The 24,498-nt window shown below is 40.2% G+C and overlaps 3 protein-coding genes across 3 annotated transcripts in view; 2 read left to right on the top strand and 1 right to left on the bottom strand.

The window, feature by feature from the left end:
• Positions 1 to 1,973: 1,973 nt before the first annotated feature.
• The window catches only part of cldnj (claudin j), a 75,707-nt gene continuing 53,182 nt past the window's right edge, over positions 1,974 to 24,498 (top strand). The window contains exon 1 of the mRNA XM_039792380.1: positions 1,974 to 2,082. The gene's annotated coding sequence lies outside the window, so the exon portion shown is untranslated. The remainder of the gene's footprint in view (positions 2,083 to 24,498) is intronic.
• Positions 1,974 to 24,498, top strand: part of LOC120553718 (claudin-4-like) — a 51,743-nt gene continuing 29,218 nt past the window's right edge. Inside the window, exon 1 of the mRNA XM_039792421.1 lies at positions 1,974 to 2,082. The gene's annotated coding sequence lies outside the window, so the exon portion shown is untranslated. The remainder of the gene's footprint in view (positions 2,083 to 24,498) is intronic.
• On the bottom strand, positions 18,096 to 19,432 carry LOC120553687 (claudin-3-like). Its single transcript, XM_039792355.1, has one exon. The coding sequence runs from the start codon at positions 19,239 to 19,241 to the stop codon at positions 18,594 to 18,596; it is 648 nt and encodes a 215-aa protein (XP_039648289.1). The 5' UTR covers positions 19,242 to 19,432; the 3' UTR covers positions 18,096 to 18,593.

The raw sequence follows: 24,498 nt of genomic DNA, 5'->3' as shown, positions 1-24,498 counted from the left end.
TTCAACAATTTCAAGTGAATAATGTAACAATTTACGGAAAATATTGTTAAAGCTGTGTCATGTGGTGCCCCCCCCACTGGTTGTGAATAGTTGGTGCCCCTGGGCACTGGCCCAAGTTCCCTTATGGATAACCTGGGCCTGTTCACACAGGAAAACAGATTAAAAAAATTAACTTTCTCTGACTGACTCCCTTTGATAATTTCAGTATAAACACTGGTCAATCACACCCCTTTCCTGTCAAAACATTCCAACAAGAAGTTAACGGCTGATGTGAGCTGAAAGATGAAGAATTGTATGTGTTGAAGTGTTTTTACATGTATTGGACTCTAAGGGTGTGTCATAGTTTCATACCATAGACCAGTATGTACACATATACACAATGTACATATGTACGCAGACAGACGTTTGGAACATTTCAACATTTCAAGACGGCCCTGCTGATTGTACTGTGTTTGCTCTTCTCTTGCAGGTACATGTAAGTGGGGCTGTGGACTTGAGCTCTCCTACCGTTTTATTTGGTTCCTTTATCATTTTTCCACCAACGCCCTAACACTAGCCTGGTTGACACCAGACCCTTCCCAGTTGTAACTGAGAGTGGGTATGGGGAAGGTTCATTCACAGCCCATTTCCAAATGGGGCGTCACCAACGGACGCCGCTCAAATGCCTCTGGGCGCAATTGGATAGTCCTTCAACCAATCAGATCAAACGATCCGGGTGACGTAGCAGCGACAGCGGCATCAACGGGTTGCTGTGCTTGAGGTGGCCGTCATGTTGAATGTAAACAAAAAGCTGCTTGCCGTCGCTGCGCTATCATCGTGTAAAACCCACATAAACGGTTGTGATTGGTGCCTCGATTTGGAAAAATTGGAAATGGGCTTGAATGGGCTCTTGGCCAGACGGACTTGCAGAGCAAATCTCAAATTTGCCAGAAGTTCATCAGGGTTTTCCCAGGCTAGCCTCACACCATACTTCGCACTCAACTCACTGACTTTAAGGCCACTGCCATCCACATCTCATCTCTTTTGTGATTTAATTCATGTTTTTGTAAATAAATCACTAAAATTAACTGCATTTTTGGTGTCTCTCCTTAGTCGTGACCTTCAGACACTATGATTGACCGTTTACTATTTTTGTCCTGAGAGTTGCTTCTCTGATGCATTGAGCTCAATGCAAGAAGTGCAACTTTAATGTGGCCTAGCCAATTTTGACCAGCAAAGAATAACTTCAATTTCCATATAGTTGTGACAAAAGTGTCCATCATCCTCAAGTATTTTAAACTATACATAGTTTTGTCAATGTTTATTTTATTCATTGTTAGTTAATTTTAGTTATTTTATTTTTTACAGATGTCATTTTAATTTAGAAAATTACCAGGATTCTGGATTAATGTGCATGACATTAAAAAAGGTCATCGGTTGCTGCTGTTATTTATCATTTTATTAATATACAGTTTAAGATCAGTTGCTGGATATAATAGTTTTAAAATTGTGTTTTAACTGCGACTGGCTCAAGAGCAATGTACCCCGAATGTGGGACGTGGACTGTCCATTGCCCCGCTGCAATTTGATTGGCTGTTTGCCAAGTAGGCCTACTCTACTGTTGCCATATTGGCACGTAGCCTAGCTGGCAGTCAGGCACCATGAACGACGTGGATTCTCTTTTACAGCACACGTTTGAAAGTCTGTCTTTTAAAGAAACAGCTCTGTGATTAAACACCTCGGTGCCCGCTGACCAGCCGCGGGTTATTGTTGTCATCCAAACCTCTGATGGAAATGAGCAGATTTAACGTGGAGTGGTCAGGACAAAATGGCTACCTGCTAACGTTAGCTTGTCAAAGAAGGCTTTTTTTTTCTTTTCTTTTCTTTTTTTTTGCTTGCCGTGTGTTTTATTTGGAAGGAGATGACACCTGGTCAAGAACAGGCTTTCAGAATCTTACGCTTTTTACTGAGAGGATTACCAAACACGAAAGCAGCAGGACCACGTGGTAGAATTGGGCCAACATAGCTAGCTAGCTAGCTACCCAAAGGGACAGCGCATACAAACCACGAACGGGGAATTGAGCAGCAAACTGAGGAGAACAGGTAGGCCTACGTGCTCACTCGGATTATCACCTCACCTTTTTATTTTTTATTTTTATTTTTAAATTTTTTAATTTCTTTTACAGAATTTAGTTAACAAACAAATTATCACAAATCGTAAACATAAGACTAGATAAATGCAAATAATATAATATGAAAACAAGTATGAAAGAGATAAATTAAACACAAACAAATAAAAAGAAAAATAAAGAGGTGACGTTCTTCTTTAATGATAGATGTCCTTAATTAAATAGTTTTGAATATACATCAGTTGTTACATTAGCTTTTTTATTTGATAACACGATCCGTTCTGCACATGCGCAAGATAATACTGTTTTACCGAGGATACGACCTGCACGATCTGTTCCACGCTAGCCTCTGGCTAGCCTCCACCGGGAAGCTAACGTTAGTTTAGCTAACAGCTAATTCGGCTAACCGCTAGCTGACAGCCGGCTGACAGCTAGATTCAGTCTAAAATAACGTTAAGTCAAACTTAATGGGAGAAGCAGGCTACAGCTAAATTAAGACTTTACAGTAATAACAATAAAGACAAATATTAAGTGATTGTATTTTAAATGAGCACAAGTAAAGTAGAACTGACGTAACAGCTGTTATATATGTTAACGTTTATTTTCAAGTTTTATTTTGAGGGTCTTTTAAGTTATTACATGCTGTCTCAGTTAGCTAAACTAACGTTAGCTTGGCTGTCAACCGGAAGCGTGGAACAGATCGTGCAGGGTGTCACTACCCAAAATGAGTAGAGTGCAGCTTTGAGTTGCGCATGCTCAGATTTAAACGGTTTACGGCATAACGTGTCATACCCGATGTTAGCCGAGTCAGACCGGCTTTGGTCGAGTGCAAATGTGAGTTGCGCATGGTCAGATTTAAACTGTTTACGGCATAACGTGTCTTACTGAAATTTGTGAAATCTGTAAAATAATAAACTTTTCTCTTTACATACAATAACAGAAGATGGAAATCATTTCTAAAACGTTTTAGCTATCTATGATTGTTTGGTTGCTAACGTTAGCTCAAAACGCCATTAAAGTGACAGCCGATGTTGTGTTTGATTGCTAACTTGTAGCTAGCAGTCATTTCAAAAACGTTTTAGCTCTCTATGATTGTTTGACTGCTAACGTTAGCTAAAAACGCCATTAGCATCTGCACTCTACTCATTTTGGGTAGTGACAGGGTCGTGAATCCTCGTACAACAGCGCATGCGCGAACATTTTGCGCATGTGCAGAACGGATCGCGCATGTGTCGCGCATGTGCAGAATGGATCGTGCAGGCAGAACGGATCGTGTACCGACCAAGGGGGTAAGCTTCGCTTCAGAACTCGAGCCATCTATGGCGCCATTTTGTTGCTACCTGGCCATCACCTCCTGTTAGCATTCCGCTGACCGCCATTTTTTTACGTCACTTGACTGCGAATAACTTTACATCTGAAGCGTTTAAAGACTCTATTTGTCCGTTGTTTATTTCTAAAGAAACACGACAATGTATAAAAGGCTCCATTACCTTGTACCTCACGTTATGGCTCCGTAGCAGACGTTTTTGTAAAAATAGGCTAACGATTGTGTCACATAGTAGAGGAATTACCGTATAGTACAGGATAAGCTTGCAGGCAGTTTGGCTTACATGAGCTGTTTAGGATTAATTACTAATGTTAACTAGCATTTTCGTTAGCAATAATTAGCATGTGCCCATGTTATCTCCTTACATATACGTACACTCTCCGTCTCTGTAAGATTGGGAATGATTGAGATTTCTCTTGGCGCAGCTACCAGAAGACTTCACACTTTCAGACACGTTGCTCACGTCACATTCTCTCAGTTGGAGGCTGCGCAGTAAAGCTGGCCATCACCGGAAAAGTGCTTCTAATATCCTTCACTGGTCTCCGTCCAACGGGGTCTGTTGGTCCATTATATACTGTCTATGGTACCGACAGATGCCAATTCAAGAGACTCAAAGTCAATTTAAATTTTGAACAATTTAAAACATGGTCTTGATTTGGAAAATTTTGATTTGTGAATATGGAACTTCCCTAATGAAATAGAGATTTACAATATTACATACATTTCTATTTTTACATTCGAAATAGGTAATAATATGTTTCCCTTCAAGTGTAAGTGTTGTTTTAGATACCATAACATTTTCTAAACTTTTCCAGAATGTAATACAGAATGAACAAGAACAAAAAAAGATGTTCTGTCTTACAAAAACTACAATAATTATCAACAAGATTATCACCTCACCTGTGTTAAACCATGTAGGAAATGTGACATAGCGCTTTATTTCGAGTTGTGTAATTTTCTGGTTTTTGCATCTGTACAAAGTAGGGCTGCTCGATTATGGAAAACAAATATAATCACGATTATTTTGTTCAATATTGAAATCACGATAATTGAACACGATTACTCGTTGACTTCTGGAAAGATGTTGAAATAATTGAACTTAAAAAAACTGTGGAAAAAGTTACATAAATCAACAGTAAAAAATGCATACAATTGTGAAATATGCCTTAATACTTTTCCTACTTTAAACTTTATTTTTTCATTCAGAACGCAAGAGAAAGTAAGAGTTCACTTGCGAAACGTAATGAGCTAAATAATTGTTTTTCTCGATTATTCTGTTTTTGTGATCATTGGGAGCCAAAATCATAATCACGATTAAATTCCAATTAATTGCACAGCCCTAGTACAAAGTAGCCCAACTTTAGTTTCTTTCCAATTAAAACGCCACTGGCAAAGAGAAGTTACTTTGTTTGGATGAGAGGGTGCCCGTTAAGAGATGGATATCATCTGTATGTTTCAACAGCGGTAGAGCAGCTCTCCTGCCAATTTAAAATAAATGGAAGGAATGAGTGAAAAAGAAATAGGCCTATTCATTGAGTGTGTTTGTTTGTGTAGACCCTTCCCTCAGGGCAGATGGTGTTTTGCACCAAGAATGTGTTTCTTTTTGTCACAAATGAGTATGACCTAGCCTATAGGGTTTTCTGTCGTTAGGCATCGCTCATACTGTACACAACCAGAGACCATTAATCCTCATTAGAGGGGATCACAAAAGTCGTGTATTCTTCCCATTCAAAACAAAATGATTAATGGTGAGCACTTCCCCTAGGAACATCACACTGGGTCTATATGGAAACCATTTTCCTACATATATACTCAATCTTCAATACAATACACGTGTCAAGTACTTCACCACCTTGAGATCAAACCCATAGTCCCTCTACACCTTCTTCAAATAATTAATTCTTTCCCTGATGACTTATTGGCCACTAGCCATTAGAGAAATATGATCTGAAAATAAATCACCCAAGCAATTTATTTATTAGGCTGTATTCTCATCCATATATTCCATGTAGGCCTATAGGCTACTGGTATGTCTCTGCTCCCCTGATGTTCACAGCTTGCCCTGTGTCTGCTGGATGTGTAAATGTTGTTTAATGCAGCTAGAGAGAGAAATGCACTGACAAATAAATTGGTTCATCTGTATTTGAAAACACCATATAGCTATTTTAAGTAAAGGTCATAGTTGATATACAAATCGTTCTTTCTCTGTTCTTCACTAATCAAACTATATCACTTGTAACCTTCAAGCTACTTTTTAATATTTAAAAAACATACATACGCTCCAACCCTATTGTAAAATCACACAGTGCTGTTAAAAATAGGGAAAGATACTGACTTGAAAGTGATTAATGAGGCATGATAATTAAAGACGGCTGCAATAGGTTTTGCTTGCAGGGCGTGACAGAGTTACAGAGACGTGCCTTGTGAACATAAGAGGATTACAGGTGGGTAGAATAAACTAAACCTGTAGCAACAGGATGAGACGTTGGTGGCAAGAAGGGGCTCCTATGTTTGAACATTTCAGTTGTTGCTACAGCTTGTAGCCACACAGACAGATGTAGTGCGTAGTACATTGACCTGTTCTCATGAAATGAAACTCCTGCAGGGGAACATGTGTTGAGCACAGAACGGATGAAGGCTCTGTGCTGCAGCATTATATGGCATTTCAGTTTGTGTCAGGGCTCTGAATATTTTGTCACTTCCCTTTGGCATCCTCCTCTTCCCCTATAACTAAATTCAATGCTCCCACCTGCGCCTGCATACACACACAAACACACACACAACTCTGCAGTCCTGACTTTGACGCATTTAAATCCTGGCATTGCCCTAATTAGACTGAATTAAATTCTGATATTCTAAAAAATCAACTATTATTGACTGTTAAAGAAAATCTGATCTGCTGTTTGTTAAAACTTTAGTGTGTAACTTTTTGATATTAATGAACGTCCGTTACATTCAAGCCATTGCCAAATGAGTTGCTACAAAGCTAATTAAGACTATCAGCTCCACACAGCTCTCTCTGGATTTCTCAGTATGGCTTTGTTCAGAAGATTGTGGTGTCTGGTGACTTTCCCGCGCAGAAACTCGAGTGAAGATAATTATCTCCTCTGAAGAGTTCATCATGTTTTTTTAATCCTCCGTGTCCTCCTTGGCGACTCTCAACTGCATGGAGGGAGGGGCGTGCCGATCACTGAAGGCTGTATCATGTGGACTCGCCGACAGTGTTGTTGTCATCACCTAGAATTCCTCATGGTGGCGACAGAAACTACGCACTATAGCTTTAAGCATCAGTTATGTTTAGAGAACTGAAACTACTTTGTTGAGTTCAGGGAAAGATTGCACCGAAGAAAGCACTGTTTACAGTTGTTAAGAGACGTGATGCAAATTGTAATCTCTGGTGTTAAAGTCGGACACTTTTTGTGCCCAACCATCCTCCCTGACCTCTTCCCTACGAGGTTTTGCAGTGGTGGTATAACTGTTTTTTTTTTTTTTTAGGTGAGGACAGTTCTAATTTATTTTGAAAAGAAAAAAAAATAATCCAGGCAACAGATTGGTCTACACCAAGAGATGTTATTTCAATGAAAGAAAGTGTGCTGTCCCCATCACTGCGGCGAGAGGCCACAGTTCATTTAAGATCCAGGTAGAATCAACCAAACATAAATCTGTCAACCATGGAGGACGATGCACAGATTATGAAAGAGCTCTGTTGTTTGTGTGTCCACACACCGATACATGAGCCTGTATCTGTGTTTTGTGTGTTTGTAGTGTTAACTGACCTGAAGTACAGCAATTCTACCTTGTGATAACATAGAGCTGGGGGATAATGTGTGTTATGTAGTTTTAACCGGATTTACATTCCTCCTGTTTGAACAGTAAATAAACGCAGTCAAACAGTCGTAAATGAAGGCAAAAGCAAACAATACAAGTCATGTTACACAAAGCAGGCCAGATATACACAAACGCGCACCATGCCATTAAGAATTTGTATCCATCTCACAGTGGCATAGAGATGGTAGTGATAAAAAAAAAAAAGAATGACAAGAGCAGATGATGACGTTTTTGTGCTCCTCAAGCAGCTTTATATTTCTCGTTTTCATATTTCTGCACTCTAAGGGGGGTTGTTTTATGGGATGCCAAAGCAAGGAAGATGAAATAAAGTCCTAATATACAGGACAAAGAGAAATTGCCTCATTAAAAGGTATGAATATAATGTCCTAGTCCAAAGTTATACTTGCCAATAGCTTATAAAACATTTCTAATATCACAAAGTAGAAATGTAGAATAAATGTGGTTTAAAAAGTTCTTTCTACTATGTAAGTATCTCATAAATAACATTATGAGAATGTACCTAACGTCAGGTCTATTCTTGTTCAGACTTTTTGCCCTTCCAAAGTCCTGACTATTTTAACCATGACTCTCTTACATGCTCGACAAATACTGGGACACATTTGGGGATGGGGCGACATGCACCGTTGGTAGCAAATATTTAAGGGATTATTTAAGCACCTATAGGCTAAGTAATCTAACCCTGCAGTTTACTGTTGTTGGCTTATTTGGTGCGACTTGGCGGTAGAAACGGCAACGAAATGGTACGGGCGTCACGGTTCGGTGCATGAATTTACACGGAGATTACACGGTATAAAAATAAATAAAACTTGCGTGCAAATTAACTAATGTAATGCAGAACTACTGTTAGATACGCGGGTTCTTCAGGGACACCTAATCTGTAGCCCCGCCTTATCTCTGAAGCGCTGATTGGTGCGCCGTATGTAGCCCAGCTCCACCTATACATGCAGTTTTAGTGAGTCAGAGATAGCAGCACTAGTGTTACCAACTTAGCGACTTTGTCGCTAGATTTAGCGACTTTTCAGACCCCCATAGCGACTTTTTTTCAAAAAAGCACCCCTCCGCTCTCTGCTCTCTCCTCATGTGCAGCATTACTGCACGGGCAGGTAGAAGGGGAGAGGGTGCAGGGGCCAGTGTAGGTACGAGAGACAGCGGGACGCGACGGGAGAAAGACGCCACTAAGCTGGCCTGACCCTGGGCAATATATACTACATAATACTATATTAGCTTTAGCCAGGCAGGGAGCAGCTTTCTGCGGTGAAAAATGCCTGGGAGACGTAGTGATAACGTTGCATTAATCAGGTAATTTAGTTTGTCTTTGCAGAGAACAGAGATGCTGTTGCCTGAGCAGGGACTGAAGCAGAGACTGTATGACACTAGCCTGAGACATAATTGATAAAAACAAATTGCCTTCTGCATTTTTGTTCTGCTTTTCCCTCCATTGTACCGAACTCGTACCGAACCTTGATGTCTGAACCGAGGTATGAACCGACCCGTGACTTCTGTGTACTGTTCCACCCCTACTTGGCGGTGTTCTTCACGTTATTGTCCATCAAATACATACTGATATTTGTCACGAAGATGCTGTATTTTTTTTAAATTGCTATCATGCATGGTCCTTCTTTGCCTTGGCACACGATGTTACATTACTGAATGTTACACCACAACACATCTCATTACATCAAGTCTAACTCTTCATAAAACATCAGTTCAGTTCAGTTCAGTTCAATTTTATTTATATAGCACGTTTAAAAACAACCTCAGTTGACCAAAGTGCTTAACATGCTCCAAAAGCAACGAAACAATAAACACAAACAAGGCACAATATACAACAGTAGAAAAAGAATAATGTCAATAACGTCAAGATATCAAAGCTCAACTTGAATTAAAAGCCAATGCGTAGTAATGGGTCTTAAGCAAGGACTGGACGTTCAATGGTCCGAGGTGTTCTTACATGAATGGGTAAACTATTCCAGAGGTTTGGGGCAGCCACTAAGGCTCGGTCACCTTTGGTTTTATGGATTGGACATCGAGGAGATCTGATTGACGACCTCAGTGTCTGTCAGGCGTGTGGACATGTAAGAGCTCTGATAAGTAAGGCGAGAACCCATTTAAGATCTTAAAACAATTAATACAATTTTAAATTAATCCTGAACAAACAGGAAGCCAGTGGAGCGTGGCCAAAACCGGTGTAATATGGTCATGTTTTAGTCCGGTTAAAACGAGCTGCCGTTCTGGACTAACTGTAACCGACAAAGGGATGACTGATCCAATCCAACATACAGTGAGTTACAGTAGTCCAAACGGGACGTAATAAATGCATGTATGACTCTCTCAAAGTCTTTGCGTTGCAGGTAAGGCTTGACCTTAGCCAAAAGTCTCAGCTGGAAGAAGCTAGTTTTAACAACAGAACTAATCTGTTTGTCAAATTTAAAAGCACTGTCAAAAATCACTCCCAGATTTCTGGTAAAAGGATGAAGACTTTGGAACCAAAAGTACCAAGAGCATCTACACAGGCACTGAAATGTTCAGCACGACCAAACACAACAACTCGGGTCTCTTATTGTCATTAAGACAGAGAAAATTCTGATCCAACCATATTTTGAGATCACTCAAGCAGTTTAACAACGGCTGGATAGTGTCCTTCTCATTGTTTGTTTACAGGCAAATAGATTTGTACATCATGTGCAAAACAATGGAAAGAAATGTTGTGTTTTTTCAAAATGGACCCTAAGGGCAGCATGTACAAAGAAAATAGCATGGGTCCCAAAATGGAACCTTGGGGGACCCCACAGGAAAGAGGGGCAGCAGATGAAGAGCAGTTACCAATGTGGACTGAAAAACTCCTATCTGTCAAGTAGGATTCAAACCATTTTAAGGCAATGCCCGTAATGCCAACACTTTGTTTGAGTCGGGATAAAAGAATAGAGTGGTTAACAGTGTCAAAGACCGCAGTCAAGTCTAAAAGCACTAAAACAGCGGAGTTTCCTGAGTCGACCGCTAAGAGAAGGTCGTTGTAGACTCTTAGGAGGGCAGTTTCAGTACTGTGACGAGGCTTGAAACCAGACTGGAACTTTTCATGAATACTAAAATCATCTCTAAAATGATTGAAGTTGATTAAAAACAACCTTCTCCAACACTTTAGATAAAAACGGTAGTTTTGAAATAGGTCTAAAATTAGACAAAACTAACGGATCCAAATTTTTCTTTTTTAAAAGTGGTTGCACAACAGCATGTTTAAAAGCAGCTGGAACACACCCTGAGCTAAGAGATGAGTTAACCAAGGATAAAATACTGGGCCCAACAGTGTTAAAAACATCTTTAAGTAAGCGCGGAGGGATACTATCCTGCAGGCAATTAGCCGAGCGAAGCTGCTTGACTATGTCAGAGAGAAGGTGGAGTGAAACTGGCTCAAACTGCTGGAAGACAGCTGGGCATAAAGAGGTAACAGAGGGGTCACTGGTAAAAGCAGGGGATGAAAAGCTCAGGCCGGGCAATTTTATCTATGAAGTGTTTCAGGAAGTTTTCACACAACAATGTGGATGGCACAGCACAGTCAGTTTCACAAGGGTTAATAAGTGAGTTAAACACTTTAAAAGAACTTGAGGCCTCTGGATGTTACTAGCAACCAGGTGAGATAAAAATAAGTTTTAGCAGATTTAACTGCTCCCTGGTATTTGTGTAATAAGTCTTTTAAAATTTGAAATGACACTTGAAGTTTGTCCTTCTTCCACTTTCTCTCAGCTGTTCTGCAGGCCCGTCTGAGAGAGCGGGTGTTGTCATTCAGCCAAGGTTCTTTAAGAGTTTTTGTGCGTTCCTCCCTCAATGGGGCAACAGAGTCCAGTATCTCTGTACAAGTAGAGTTGAAGATGTTGGCGAAGTTCCTCCACATTAAGAAAATCACCAGGATTATAAAGCACTGAGTTTTTTAAAGCAGCAGAAAACTGTGAGGCAGTTTGAGGGTTAATTGCACGGACACAACGCGCGGGGAAACAGCGGGCTGCAGTCACATTATGTTACAGTAACATACAGAAACCTATTGTCGGTGAGATATGAATGTTTATCCTCTAATAGGGATGCACCGAAATGAAAATTCTTGGCCGAAACACCGAAAGAAATTATGCCAGTTATTAGTACCATTGCATTTATGGCTATGACTGTGTACTAACTTTACTAAAATCAAGGCATTGCAATTGTATAAATTAATATTAAAGTTTAATTTAATTAAAATATCTAGCAGAAATATGGCTACAATCTGATAGTCACATACAGTATATAGTAGCCTAAGAACAGAATAGCTTACTTGTTGTTGTTATTATTATTATTATAATTATTATAATTATTTATTTTTATTTTTTATTTTTTGAGGCACTTTCTTGCAGTATTTCACTGAAGATATCAGACAACGAGGGTGCATGCCCCTCATTTGGTGCAGAGAGACGAGTCTTATTTTCTGCGCTCTGATCTCCTGCGCTGGGCGCTGCTCGGTGCGCGCTCCGTCTCCACGCGGGTTCTCCGCATCCATCGCGGCCTGGATCATTTCTCGTGCGCCCTGCTTTATTTCTGCATCCAAGTAATGGTCTTTATAACGCGGATCAAGTACAGTCGCGATGAAGTGCAGAGGATCCGAATAGATCTCACTGAAACGTGTGCTGACAGACTCTAAGAGCGGGTACTGACACACGTGCAAGTCGCGGTTTCTGTTTCCGTCATCCCAACATTTTAAAAGTATTTCGGCCGAAAACCGAAAATGCCCTTTTGGGCCATTTTCGGCCGAAAGTTTTCGGTGGCCGAATATTCGGTGCATCCCTATCCTCTAATGATCCATCTGAAATCTTTCACATTTCAAGTATTCACTTAGAAGCAGGAAGCAAATGTATTCTCCTTTAGTCCTAGGTGAAATATTTTGAAATGAATCGTTTTTTTGGCACACACTTGATTTTTATTTTTTTTGCCGATGCTGTTAGAGAAATATTATTCATCTCAGTATGCATTTATATCATCACACAGGCCCTTATTTCTCTCCTGTGTACACAAAAACGGAAAGAACAGGAATTATTCTCTCTCCACAGTCATTGCAAACCCTTTTAAGTGTTTGTTGACATGATTAGAAAAGTTATCGTCTTACTCTGATTATTGCTTCGGGGGCTTATGGCGCCTGTGAATGATTTGATTGGTTTTTTACCAAAGTTTTACACAACCAGTGACAAAGTTCTATCTGTAATCTACAGTAGGCATTCTTAATCCATTTAGGATTTGTGTATTTTTATACCTTAAAGCTGTAAGATTAATGTGCAATAAAGACTTCATTATGTAATGGACATACTGTGCAGTTTGCGGCTCACAGTTTAGTTATACACACAAATCCCAGAAGCTGGTCCTTTAAAAAAATGTCCTGTACGTAATTGTAAATGTTTTGAGTCCACGTGGGCTGGACAGCGCTTTGTCATTTGTCCTTTCCTATAGTAGTGCTGTAGTAGTAGTAGTAGTAGTAGTACTGTTTACATGTTTCATTATGTCTTTTTGCTTTAAACCTGGAAAACATCGATGGGATTTTGTGGACGAACCAAAAACCACTCTAACGCTTCAGTCTCTGACAGGCAGAAATTATCTTTTGTTTATATTATTAGTTGCAGTTTAGTCCAATCATACTCCCATCTCATTATCATATACACATAACACAGGTGCATAGGAAAGGATATAAAAAATGCTGACATCAAGTAGAGCTGGACCCTTGTTGATTGTGGGAAATTTCAAAAACGACAAATTTGAAGTTGATCGGATGAAATCTCTAGGAGGAGTTCATTAAAGTACGACATGTGGAAATGGCCAAAATCACACTAATTTCGAACTTTCAATTCAAAATGGGTTTAGATGCAGGAAGAAAAGATGTTCTCTGTCCAAGGCAAACAAACACATTTTCATGTAAGATTATCAAGAGCATGTTCATTTCTTTTTTTCAAGTCTTTCTTGAAAAGAAAATCATATCAGTTGTATGGCATATAACGGTGTATCAACCTTTAACAGCCAATGTAGTATTTTCTTCCATTGCACTGCTCTAACTGTAGAATCTTCTCATAGATTTATAGTTTGACCACTTGAGGGCAGCAGAATATTTTTCACTGATTGTTTCTTTGGTCTAAACACTCTTACTGTATAGTGCCATACTGTGCTAGTCCCCCGCTCCTCTCTTTTGTTGCAATACTACTGGAAATGAGGAAGACTAGAATAAGAATTGCACTATGTTTGACTTTGTGTTATAGTCCCAACATCCATTTCATTTTTAAGTGCCTTGCTCAACTCTTCTTGGCCAGTATCTGCTCTTTGAGTTGAGGGTGTTGCACACTTTACTCTTCCACCCACATTTTACCTTAATGTGTCGTAGGGGTTTTGCTTTGAATCTGAACCAGTGACCTTATATGTTCACTCTCTCATGGCTGCTGTCACCCCAAACTAGCTTTAACCTCATTGAATTCTACCGGAAAACTGAAAAGTGATGAGAGGGAGTGTTTCTGATCTCTGCTTAGCTGGAAGGCACTCGGCTGGAATGTAAGGGAGGAATCTGTTTTTTTCATGTGACTGGGAACTTAATCAGCAGTACATTTGCTCTTATGTGCCTCGCCAATGAGCTAATAGGCAGATGTTCCACCAAACTATGCATGCACGCATACACGCATAAAGCAATTTTGCCAGTACAACCTGACCCAAGTAATCCTGCGGGTCACACATTGTGTACCTTTCTGTACACCGTCCTCCCTTAACTTCCTTAACATTACATTTTGGTAACGACTAGGCACCGTATTATTTATGATCACCTCAGAGAGGTCTTGCATCTTGATCCCGTTCAGCTGCTCAGCCCTGAACTACTTCTTGAACAGAAATAGTTGTACATGTTTGAGATCATACTTACATGATATTGTTATGTCTTAAAGTATGTCAAAGAAAAATACTAGTCTGTATAAGAAAAACACAAACTGCAAATCTGATTATCCTGTCTGTGGTCTTGCAAAAGTGTTGTGTGCATTTCTTTTCTCATAAAACACTTGCAAAGAGAGTTTTTTTTAAAGTATTTTACACCCAGAGTTGTTTACATCCATGCTATCTAGGACCCTTTCCCAATTCCCGATTTTGTTCCTCCTCAGCTCCTTGATCCTCTGGCTTGTGACCCGGAAATTGATCACAGCGCACCGTCTTGAAGAACGTCCCAGTCATTAAAATGCTTCTCGAGGAGAGAGGATCAGGACGAGGAGCCTCGCCGGAGGAGCTATAATCGAGGATACACCAGTGTATTCTTTGCGGAAGTCTTTTTCACCCAAGGCATAGCCTATAATAATATATATATATATATATATATATATATATATATATATATATATATATATATATATCTCTATATATATATATATCTCTATCTATCTCTTGCTAACTCCGTCTTAACGTTACGCCGTCGCCACATAGTTCACAGAAAACGAGCCGAATACAGATGTCACTGGTGGTGATAGCAGTGTGCTTTGTGTGGATGAAGCATGAAGTTAATTTGACTCATTTAGCGGCTGGCTCTCTGCCTCGTAGCGTTACTACTCCACTGGTCGTTTGTCAGTTATTGTTAAACCTCAGCTCCGCAACTTGCCGGATTAAATATCAGGTAATAATCAACTGTAAAGTAGCTACACCTTTTAAAGGATCACTTGGTAAATCAGCCTCTGCCTGGTAGAAAGTGAAATTTTAGAAGAAAAAAAAACGTTAACACCAACATTTAGTGGCAAAATCCATTGTTATCTCTACAAAATTATTTTAGATATAAGTTCAAGTCACCACTACCTCTGGTGATACACTGCACACCGGTGTGAAACGTATTACTCTGTATTATGAGTCTGGAGATCCTTTTTTCTTGTTGAATTGGAAATCTATTGTTGGGACACGTTTGTTTCTACTGTTTCAACTGAATTTTATTAATGTTGTTAGCATTTGGATGCTTTCAACGTTTTGTTCGAATTCTGCATTCGCAAAACACACCAAAAAATTATAAAATGATAAATCTTTACCCGGACAAGTGACTTTTTGCATGGACAAGTGAAACGTAAATGTACTTGTCCAAAGGACAAGTGCCTCAAAAAGTTAATGTCGAGCCCTGTATGTGTATATATACATATACACCTCTTCCGCAGCCCCGTGGTTAATCCACGGATCAGGCCGGTGGGATCATACATTCCGATTAATAGGGGGTGGGGGAAGTAATACGTAAGTAATGAGAAAAATATGAATAACGTTCTGTAAAATGTGAACATAGCAGTTGCTGATTAATTTAATAGTTGACAGCCAATCGATTAATTGATTTGTCTTTGCAGCTCTAATTGCCGTACTTGATACTTACTACATACTTGACTTTATAAAAGCAATAGCTCACTTCAGGCTGCGATATGTTGGGGACATATCTCAGCTAAAAAGTTCCTTAAAATAAAACCTCTTCCAGGAGGGAAGATGTTCTTCTGTAGACTTTGGAACATGGTTCCTGCTGATAAAGTTTCTAACAGAAGAGCCTGTTAAGATTCTGTAACTCTGAATGAGAGAGAATACTTCTTGTTGAATCCATTCCTTTATGGGTCTTTTGTGGTTTAGATTTGGATTTAGATAACTTGCCATCGCAGGTAAGAAACCTCAGTGAGTTTCCGTTCCCACTGAGTGGACACAGTGAGCCTGTGTTATTTTCAGGAAGGGGGAGGGAGGTTTGCTTTCTCTTTTTGACTTCAGGTGCTAGGCAACCTCTCTGCCCTTCACATTCCCCAGTATCGGTCATGTGACCAAAGTTTGGCCAGAGCCAGTGGAGCATGACGAGAGATACTCACAGAATGCCTTTTTCTGTCCTTCTGTCTTTTTTACACTCAGCCAGGTTCAGGTATTTGATGAGATTCAGTTTCATCATAGCCTCAGGAGCTTGTGGTTTACAACGCTCCTGTTAGCTTTATAGTTTAGTTGTTTCTCGTCAAAACACAGAAACATTACTGTCTCTCTTTCTCACACTTGCGCTTAAAAAGAAAATGTTTCATTTGATATGCTACCATTAGTCAAAAGGGAAACGCCTCTGTAAGAATCAATGATTAGCTTAACAATGACCAAACATGCCTGAGCGTCTCAGACAAGTCACTGGAACAGCACACCGGAAACTGCTCACTGGTGAACATGCTCTGTCACACTAATGTAGAAAGGGCCTGTTTACTGTAGCGGTCATTTAGTCCCAAAATAAAAGGAGATTTAAAGTTAGAAGTCAGTTTGTTTAATTTCCAGACACGATGAGAACCTCTTTCAGGATTTTTTTAATCAGCAAGTCAATAATTGTCATCTGAATGACTACATTCTAAGAATGTCACAATGTTTGCATTATATGTGACATTTGTCAGGACATACATTACAGCATTAGATAATCTTTACTTCACCTAAACACAATACAAATTTAACTTGTTTTGCCAAATGTACAAACGTAAAAATATTTACTCATTTATCATATTGTCTTAAAAACCTTCCTGAAAATCTTAGCAGTAGGACCTCTTTTTGTATTGAGGTGTGTAAATGACTGTTACCTTTAAAAGTCACATATTCCATCTCAGCCACAGATGGTATGTTTCCTACTGATTTTGCTCTTTTTAACCCTTGTGTTGTCTTCCCGTCGACCTTGAAACCTTTTTTTCGACGTTTTTGACGCCGTTTGTTTTTGCTTTTTCCAACGTTTGAAATTGTAAAATTTTTCTTCTACACATTTTCAGCGCTTACTTCTACGTCGCATATTTTCTGATATAAAACAAAAATTGAAAACGGGTCAATTTCACCCGAAGTCAACACAAGGGTTAACTCCTGCCTGACCAATACAAAACCGTCAAATGTAATCTTCTCGGATACAAATTAGAAATGAGCTGTAATCTGTAGTTACTGTTATCATGACCAGATGTCAAGCAGTTTCTTGTCCTTTTGTTAGAGGCGAAATTGATATGGGTGTAAGAGACAACAGTTGGAGAATGTGATATAGCTCCAAGGGACCTCTCCCATATTTACTAAAAGATGTTCATTAATGTTTCAGGTGACTTCCTTTGTCAGGTGTGACTCAATGTGTTTTTATAACTAGACTGCTGAAAGGCTTTACTATCATGGAAACTCTGGCCGATAGGTCTTTTAAATGTGCCAGAGTCTAAATAATGCCCTGCTTTGCTGCATCTTAAAACAGAGATGGTAATATAAAAACAGGACAGTGGAAGATTAAAGGGAAGTTAGATATCTCTGGGAAACTGCCCGTATATAGGCTAAAGAATGTTTTTGCAAGGCACTTCTAATTTTACTAGTACATCTTGTTCAGTGGCCAACAGTAGTAGTTTGTGGTGATATAGCTCCCACGAATGAATAGTGTAATTTTATGAACGAATAGTGAAAGTATGTGGCAGGGTGTTGGAAAGAAGTATGCAGGCTCAGCTAAGCATCCAATGATAACTGAAGTCTGAAGGGTATGAAAACGAATGCATCATGTAACCTGTCTGGAATGACTCCACTCCTCTGGGCTCACACTTCTCACCTCTGCCCATTAACTGCTCCTGTGGCTAATTGTTTAGAGCGTGTGTGGTTAAGTTGCCAGTTGCTGGTAACGTAGCCCTCGGGATTGAATGTCAGGGTACTCTGATGAAGCCACCTGGATAGAACACACTCTGTCATTTTTGTTACCGGTTTACTGACTCATGTGGGAGTGAATATGCTGTTTTTAAGAATTGTTTTTAAGAAGCAAGTTAAAAGGTAATTTATGTTTTTAAATGAAACCAGATATGCAGTATGTTGGAAAAAAACAGGCATGTTTATTAAAAAAAAAAAACACTTGTTAGATACATGTGCTACAAAGATAATTCTTGTTATATATTCTTGTTACACAGCAGTGCCTTAATTATGAAGGTGATACATGAAGAAGTCATGGCGGTTTTTATAAACAAAAATTCAGTGGTAAACATTAAAAAGCCAGGACTGTATAAAAAGTATATGATTGTATACCGTACGATAACATTTAATGTGTTGACCTTTATAAAACAGCGCTAAGAACATAATTTTCTTTGCTTTTTGTTTTGAGACATGATTAAAGTTCCACTGCAGTGTCCTTTGGGTGCTTTTTCAGTCTTTGAAAAACAAAGAGCCTAAGTCAGAGATACTTAACATGAAAGGCAAAATAAAACACATCCTTCATTACGGAGTCTTCTTGTTTCCTTGAGCTCTTTTCCTCAGCACACCAATTTGGCGTGGACAGCGGGTTTAAAATTCAATGTCTTTTCCTCTTTGACCTTCATTCATACATAGTCTTTCCTTTCCAACCCTGGGCCACCTGCGGACCGTGAGGCAGAGTAAGCCATTCGTGAAGGGTTGTATCTGGTCTCACGTGGCGGACAGGAGCAGCAGAGCATTCCGCCACCGAGAACCAGGAGGCCAGCAGCTCCCCAGCCGATGTACAGCGAGGCCCCCAGCTCCCTCCGCTGAGCGTCAGTAATTATAGGGCTGTAGAAGTCCCTGATTATGGTGTTGGCCGCCCAAGAGACAGGAATGAGCTGCATGACCCCGGAAATAATGAAGAAGACCCCAGAGACGATCATCACCTTAGCCTTGGATGCCTCGTCGTCAATGCAATTGGTGCACTTGGCCCCAGCGATGCCGATGAGAACTGCTAGGATGGCTAACAGGATGGAGATAATGGTGAGGGCGCGGGCAGCTTGGAGGTCTTGGGAGAGGGCGAGCATGGAGTCATAGACCTTACACTGCATCTGGCCCGTGCTCTGGACCACGCAAGTCATCCACAGGCCCTCCCAGATGATCTGAGCCGTCACAATGTTGCTGCCGATGAAGGCCGTCACCCTCCACATAGGAAGAGCGCACGCCACAATGGCAATAATCCATCCCAAAATGCACAGGGAGATGCCTATCAACTCTAGCCCTACAGACATACTGAAACGTCTTCCTCTTCTGCTGCTGAATGTGTGTCACACCTGAGAGGAGATCACAGAAAAAAAATCTGCAAAGGGGAAGAGTCAACCAGAGACCCAACTAATAATTAAGTAAATTCCAGGCCTCGCATCTGTGAGTGTGTGATGATCTGTTGCCTCAACTTCGCCACTATCCTTTATATGGCAGATCAGGTGGAGGGGAGGAGTCCCTGAAGGAGGTGACCTCACCAAAAGGGGAGGAAGGACCAGGAGACACTCTGCTATCAGCTTACATGGCCAGCTTCACAATGGGCCTGGCCACAAAGAGGCCTTTTTTACAGCTGAAAGGGCATGCAAGTATCGCATGTGTTGTTATAACCAAATAAACAGTTCTAAGGTGGATTAAGGCTTATTGTGTGATTGAAAATAACAAATGCATTTCATTTTAAGTACAGATGTTATGCAAGAAAAAAGGTGACTGATGTATCTTTGTTGTAAAACAAACTTTTCTTTATCCTGTTGATGAAACAGGTTGTAAATGGAATCTGACCTTTTCAGAATCTGTGTATAACATATTTATTGGTTATCATAAAGCTGGTCATTCAATAATCACTGAACAGCTTATGTTTCAGCCTTAATGCGTAATTAACTAATGGATAACTGATATCTGGGGCCTTCGTTCATCATTAACACCCATAGAAATAGAATGAGAGTGGAATGGACATTGAACTGTTTGCCGTGTCATTTGACTAGTTAAAAAGAAAATGGTGCTCAGCACTGTGCGTTGACCATTAGAAACAGAATGAGTTAGCCAGCTACAACGGTCACACCTCTTTGCAATGATAATGGTACACATACAAATGGCCACCGTTATGTCCATCTTTGTATCTTGATTTGAATGGGAATGTCCTGTCTACTCTAATTCTATTTCTACAGCAACACCCTCCTAAGTTTTTTATCATCACTAGTGAAAACCTTGCTTCTCCAAAAAGTTGGCGCTCTAGGACAGTGTTTCCCAACCTGGGGTCCGGGCACCCCCAGGGGGGGGCGCAAGTCTTTATCTGGTTTGAGGTTGAGGAAAAAAAAAATATTTGCATGTTAAACAAATTATGATAATACACTAGAATATATAATTTTTACAAAAGTCTGTATGAAAACTATATATTTTGTTGTATCCTCGTTTTTCCTGCCACCACGGCATCATTATTTTATGAATGAAACATGGCGGAGAAACGTAACAGTGCTGATAACTCCTCTGTATCAAAAAAGAAGTATGGCTCTATCTCGAGAGTTACCTCAACTTCGGTTTCGAGGGGCTCAGCTTTTGTTAGACATGAGTGGGGGGGGCGCCAAGAAAAAAGGTTGGGAACCACTGCTCTAGGATGTAAAAAAACAAACCCATCTTGTTTTCCGCTTGACAGCAGTTTATTTTTTGAAATGATACAAAGAGGTTTTGGAAAGGTGTCATAAGACCAAGGATAGGGAAACTTTCTTGATCTTTACGGACTCCTTCATGTTTATAAGGATCCCCTTTAGTGCGAGTTCATGAGGCTTTCACCTGACAACATTATGTATGATGGGCCTTAATGACTCTGTCTGCAGAATGCCCTTGAAATTCTTCTGGGCTGGGACTGTCTCCCTAGAAAACCCAGTGATGACAGCCCTCCCCCCCCAGTCTCCCCCCCAACATCAAACAGGTCCATTGTTTGGGAAGGCAGTTCAGATAGTTGAGTGTAGGGAAGCTGACAAAGTAGCGGTTCTTGTTATCATAGAGCCAACAGACATGTGGGAGACAGCCAGGTGGATAGGTGCTGTGATAGACTCCCAGTCATCAGCCTAATGGCTGGGTATGCAGGGTGCATAGAATCAGAAAGTTTCTTTGCACCTGTTGATTTGGAGATCAAACATTTTATTGAATCTATTTTTTGAACGTGTTGTTTCAATTTCCCAACGGGTGTCAGTGTTGTTATGACTGACCAACCTACCATAACCTGAAGGCCTTTTGAAATCTACAGTATACTACCGTCACATGTAGGGTTGGGTACTGAAACCCGGTTCCACTATGGAACCGGTTCCTACGCAAACGGTAGTATTCGGACCGGATTAGAACGCATATTTCAGTTCCGACTGAAATATTTTCCCTCTGTCGCTCCGGACAGCGGCACACTCTTTTTCTTTCTCCCTTTTCTTCGTGGTGCACGTGCCCCCTCGCGCTGTGAAGCGCGTGTCCGCGCTATTCTCCGACAGCAACATGCATAAGGCTGAGCAATTTTATCGATTCTGCGATATAAATCAAAAATTTTTCCCCCAAGAAAGTATTGATTTTTAAGCCGAGAGTATCGATACATAAGTCCCATTCAAATCCCCCATGTTTACCCCCGTTCGCGTTGCAGGAAGAGCGATTTGGTCAGCCAGCCGCTAGTGTTGCTGTAGAGCAGCCAACGTCAAAGCTTTTTTTCTAAAGAGGAAAAAATGCGTTCTGTTATTTATCATTTCAAGCATTAAGAGCAAAAACCCAGCCCCCTGTATTTACATCTCTATTCACATGCCGGGATTCTGTACAGCGATGCCCGAGCTCCACACACACAGCTGAGCCGAGATGTGTGTGTGCGTTAAAACACACACACACACATCTGAGCCGAGATGTGTGTGCGTTAAAGGTTAAAACACGCAGCACCTGACTGGGAACGATACGGCCGCTGGGGCAGATGAACTCACGCTGGTCTCTTTTCTGTAAATAGGCTACAATTAAACCTTCGTGAGTAGAAAGTCAATACTTATCAATGCACTCACCTGTGTAAACCAGCATAAACCTGTAGAAAGTAATATTTCAATCTGCTCAGTCCACCGCGCTGTGTTTTACGCAAACACAGCTCTACTCTGCAAATAACGAATTTTTACAAACAAGCTAAAACAAAAGCTGTCGGTTTGTAGTCTAACTGTTTATCTTAGGTTGCCGGGAATGTGGAAATTTGGACAAATTCTTGTAAACCTCACTGTTGGCTGAACAAACCAAACTCTCCGCTAGAGCGGACAATCTGGAGCTACTTAATATGCACGTGAATGACGGCACGTAACTCGTGTTATGCTTGATGATGATGATGCTGGTTGTATTATTTTGCAACATCGTTTCATTGCAAATGAGGCATACATGACGAGTGCATAGCCTGCTTATCAGTCATTCATCATTAAAGCTGGGCTTTTGGCTTTTCCACGTCAACTTTTCGCTTCAGCGTCTTTGACAGTGACATGTTTACCTGACAACAGCCTTTCTTTCTGCAAGCATTTTCCACCAATCAGGATGCTGCATACTACAATAATTTTTCCATAATCACAGACTTTAACCAACACTCCTCAGTGAACTGCCTCCTAGTCTGAGATCTTTTAAAAGTAGCATTAATTCAGTAAGAAAGTGAAACTTTCGAACAAGAATAGGCGTATTAGGTATAAATTCATTTTATTTTATTTATTTGAAAGTCCAGCCGCCAGAGTGCTTAGAAAAATTCTGAAAAAAATTGATGATCCCTGCTGTAGACTCTCTGTCCAGTCAGAGACATATATTGTGTAATTGATATTTTCAGTTCAATTAATTAAATCCAAGTAAATGGAACACTCACAAGATGTCACCAAAATCACTCTGTACCCTTTAAATCTTTCAGAAAATGATGTAAGTGTATCGAATTATATCGTATCGAATCGTATCGTTGGCTGAATATCGTGATATATATCTTATCGTGAGCTGAATATCGTGTATCGTATCATATCGTGAGATTAGTGTATCGCTACAGCCCTAAACATGCACTCTACAATCACTGCTGTGCTGATAGACGGCTTTTTGTACACGTTCCGAAACGGACGTAAACATATCACACTTTCTCTGTACTCGTTACCCGTACCGTTAGCTAGCTACCGTAAATGTAGGCTACTTTTAAAATGCCATATTTTCCCTCTGGGCTCACCAAAACGGACGTAAAAGCATATTAACCATTCACTGCACGTGATCGCAAGTAAACATATTACACTTACTCTGCTAGTCAGAGATGGGAAGTAACGAAGTACAAATACTTCGTTACTGTACTTAAGTACATTTTTCGGATATTTTTACTTTACTATTTTTTTTTTGTGGCGACTTTTTACTTTTACTCCTTACATTTTAACACGAATATCGGTACTTTCTACTCCTTACATTTTAAAAATTGGCTCGTTACTTAGTTTTGTACAAGAGGTTGTAATGTCGGAGAATAGTGCGAACACGCCTACACCGCTGAGCGGGCGGCGCCACACAGAAAAAGTGGTGAAAAGAAAGAGAGACTGCTGTCCGGAGGATAATCAGTTGAGATCGTTGTGTGTGTCCTTGAGAACTGTAAGTCGTATAACTTATGTTGTCGTTCATTTAAGCCTGTTGTTGTATTGGTCTATAGTTCCTGCACAGTTAAAGTAGGTTAGCTAGTGATTTAGTAGTTTGTGTTCTTCACCTGTTAGCTAGGTTTCACGTTGCTTGTAAAGCATCAAAAGAGAGAAGTTGTCTCTGTCCGTGTTTTACAGACACACGTGGAAAGTTGGCGAAGTTGGAAACCAGCATCAGCTTTAAATACGGTCCTAATCTAGTCCTCACTAACAAGTTTCAAATAATTTCACTGGAGTTACCGTTATTATTTTTCACGTGATCAATACCGAATTCAATCTAATTAGATGGGAATATACTGTAGGCTACGTTGCATGTAACGCACCACTACAAGACGACTCGACAGATTCGGCGCATTCTGCATTCATTTACGGCAAATAATTGCAGCTTGATGGTGGTAACGTTAGCACTAATAGTATGGACGGCGACATGATTGAAAATGAAGAAAACAGAGATCCCAGAGATTAGGCAGACAAGCAGCAAGACATTCCCAATCATCCCTGGCCTTATCTGAGAGAGATGTTTGCGATAGGCTAGGAGGCATCAAGTATGACTCCTGGCCAATGTGCTGTGTAACTCTAAATGTATGGGGAACTTCTTAATTAATCTGTTTAATAATTCATATTGTATCCTTTATTTTCTTTCTATATTTGAGCACACACACATACATGTAGATTCCTTTAAATGTTAAGGGGAAGATTAAAAAAAGAGAAACTGGATCTGTGAATTCTCACAGAATCACAATTGAATCATATCTTGCTACTCAGTCAGAATCTTATTAAGCTGGAGTCCCAGTCTCTGTCACAATAATCATATATGTGATGTTTGGCAGACATCCATTTAAAATGTAGACAATGGCATATAAAGAGCCTG

The sequence above is a fragment of the Perca fluviatilis genome, chromosome 2 (genome assembly GCF_010015445.1).
Source record: "Perca fluviatilis chromosome 2, GENO_Pfluv_1.0, whole genome shotgun sequence".
Taxonomy (NCBI): domain Eukaryota; kingdom Metazoa; phylum Chordata; class Actinopteri; order Perciformes; family Percidae; genus Perca; species Perca fluviatilis.
The sequence above is the reverse complement of the archived record's forward strand: the minus strand, read 5'-3'. Positions and strand labels throughout refer to the sequence as shown.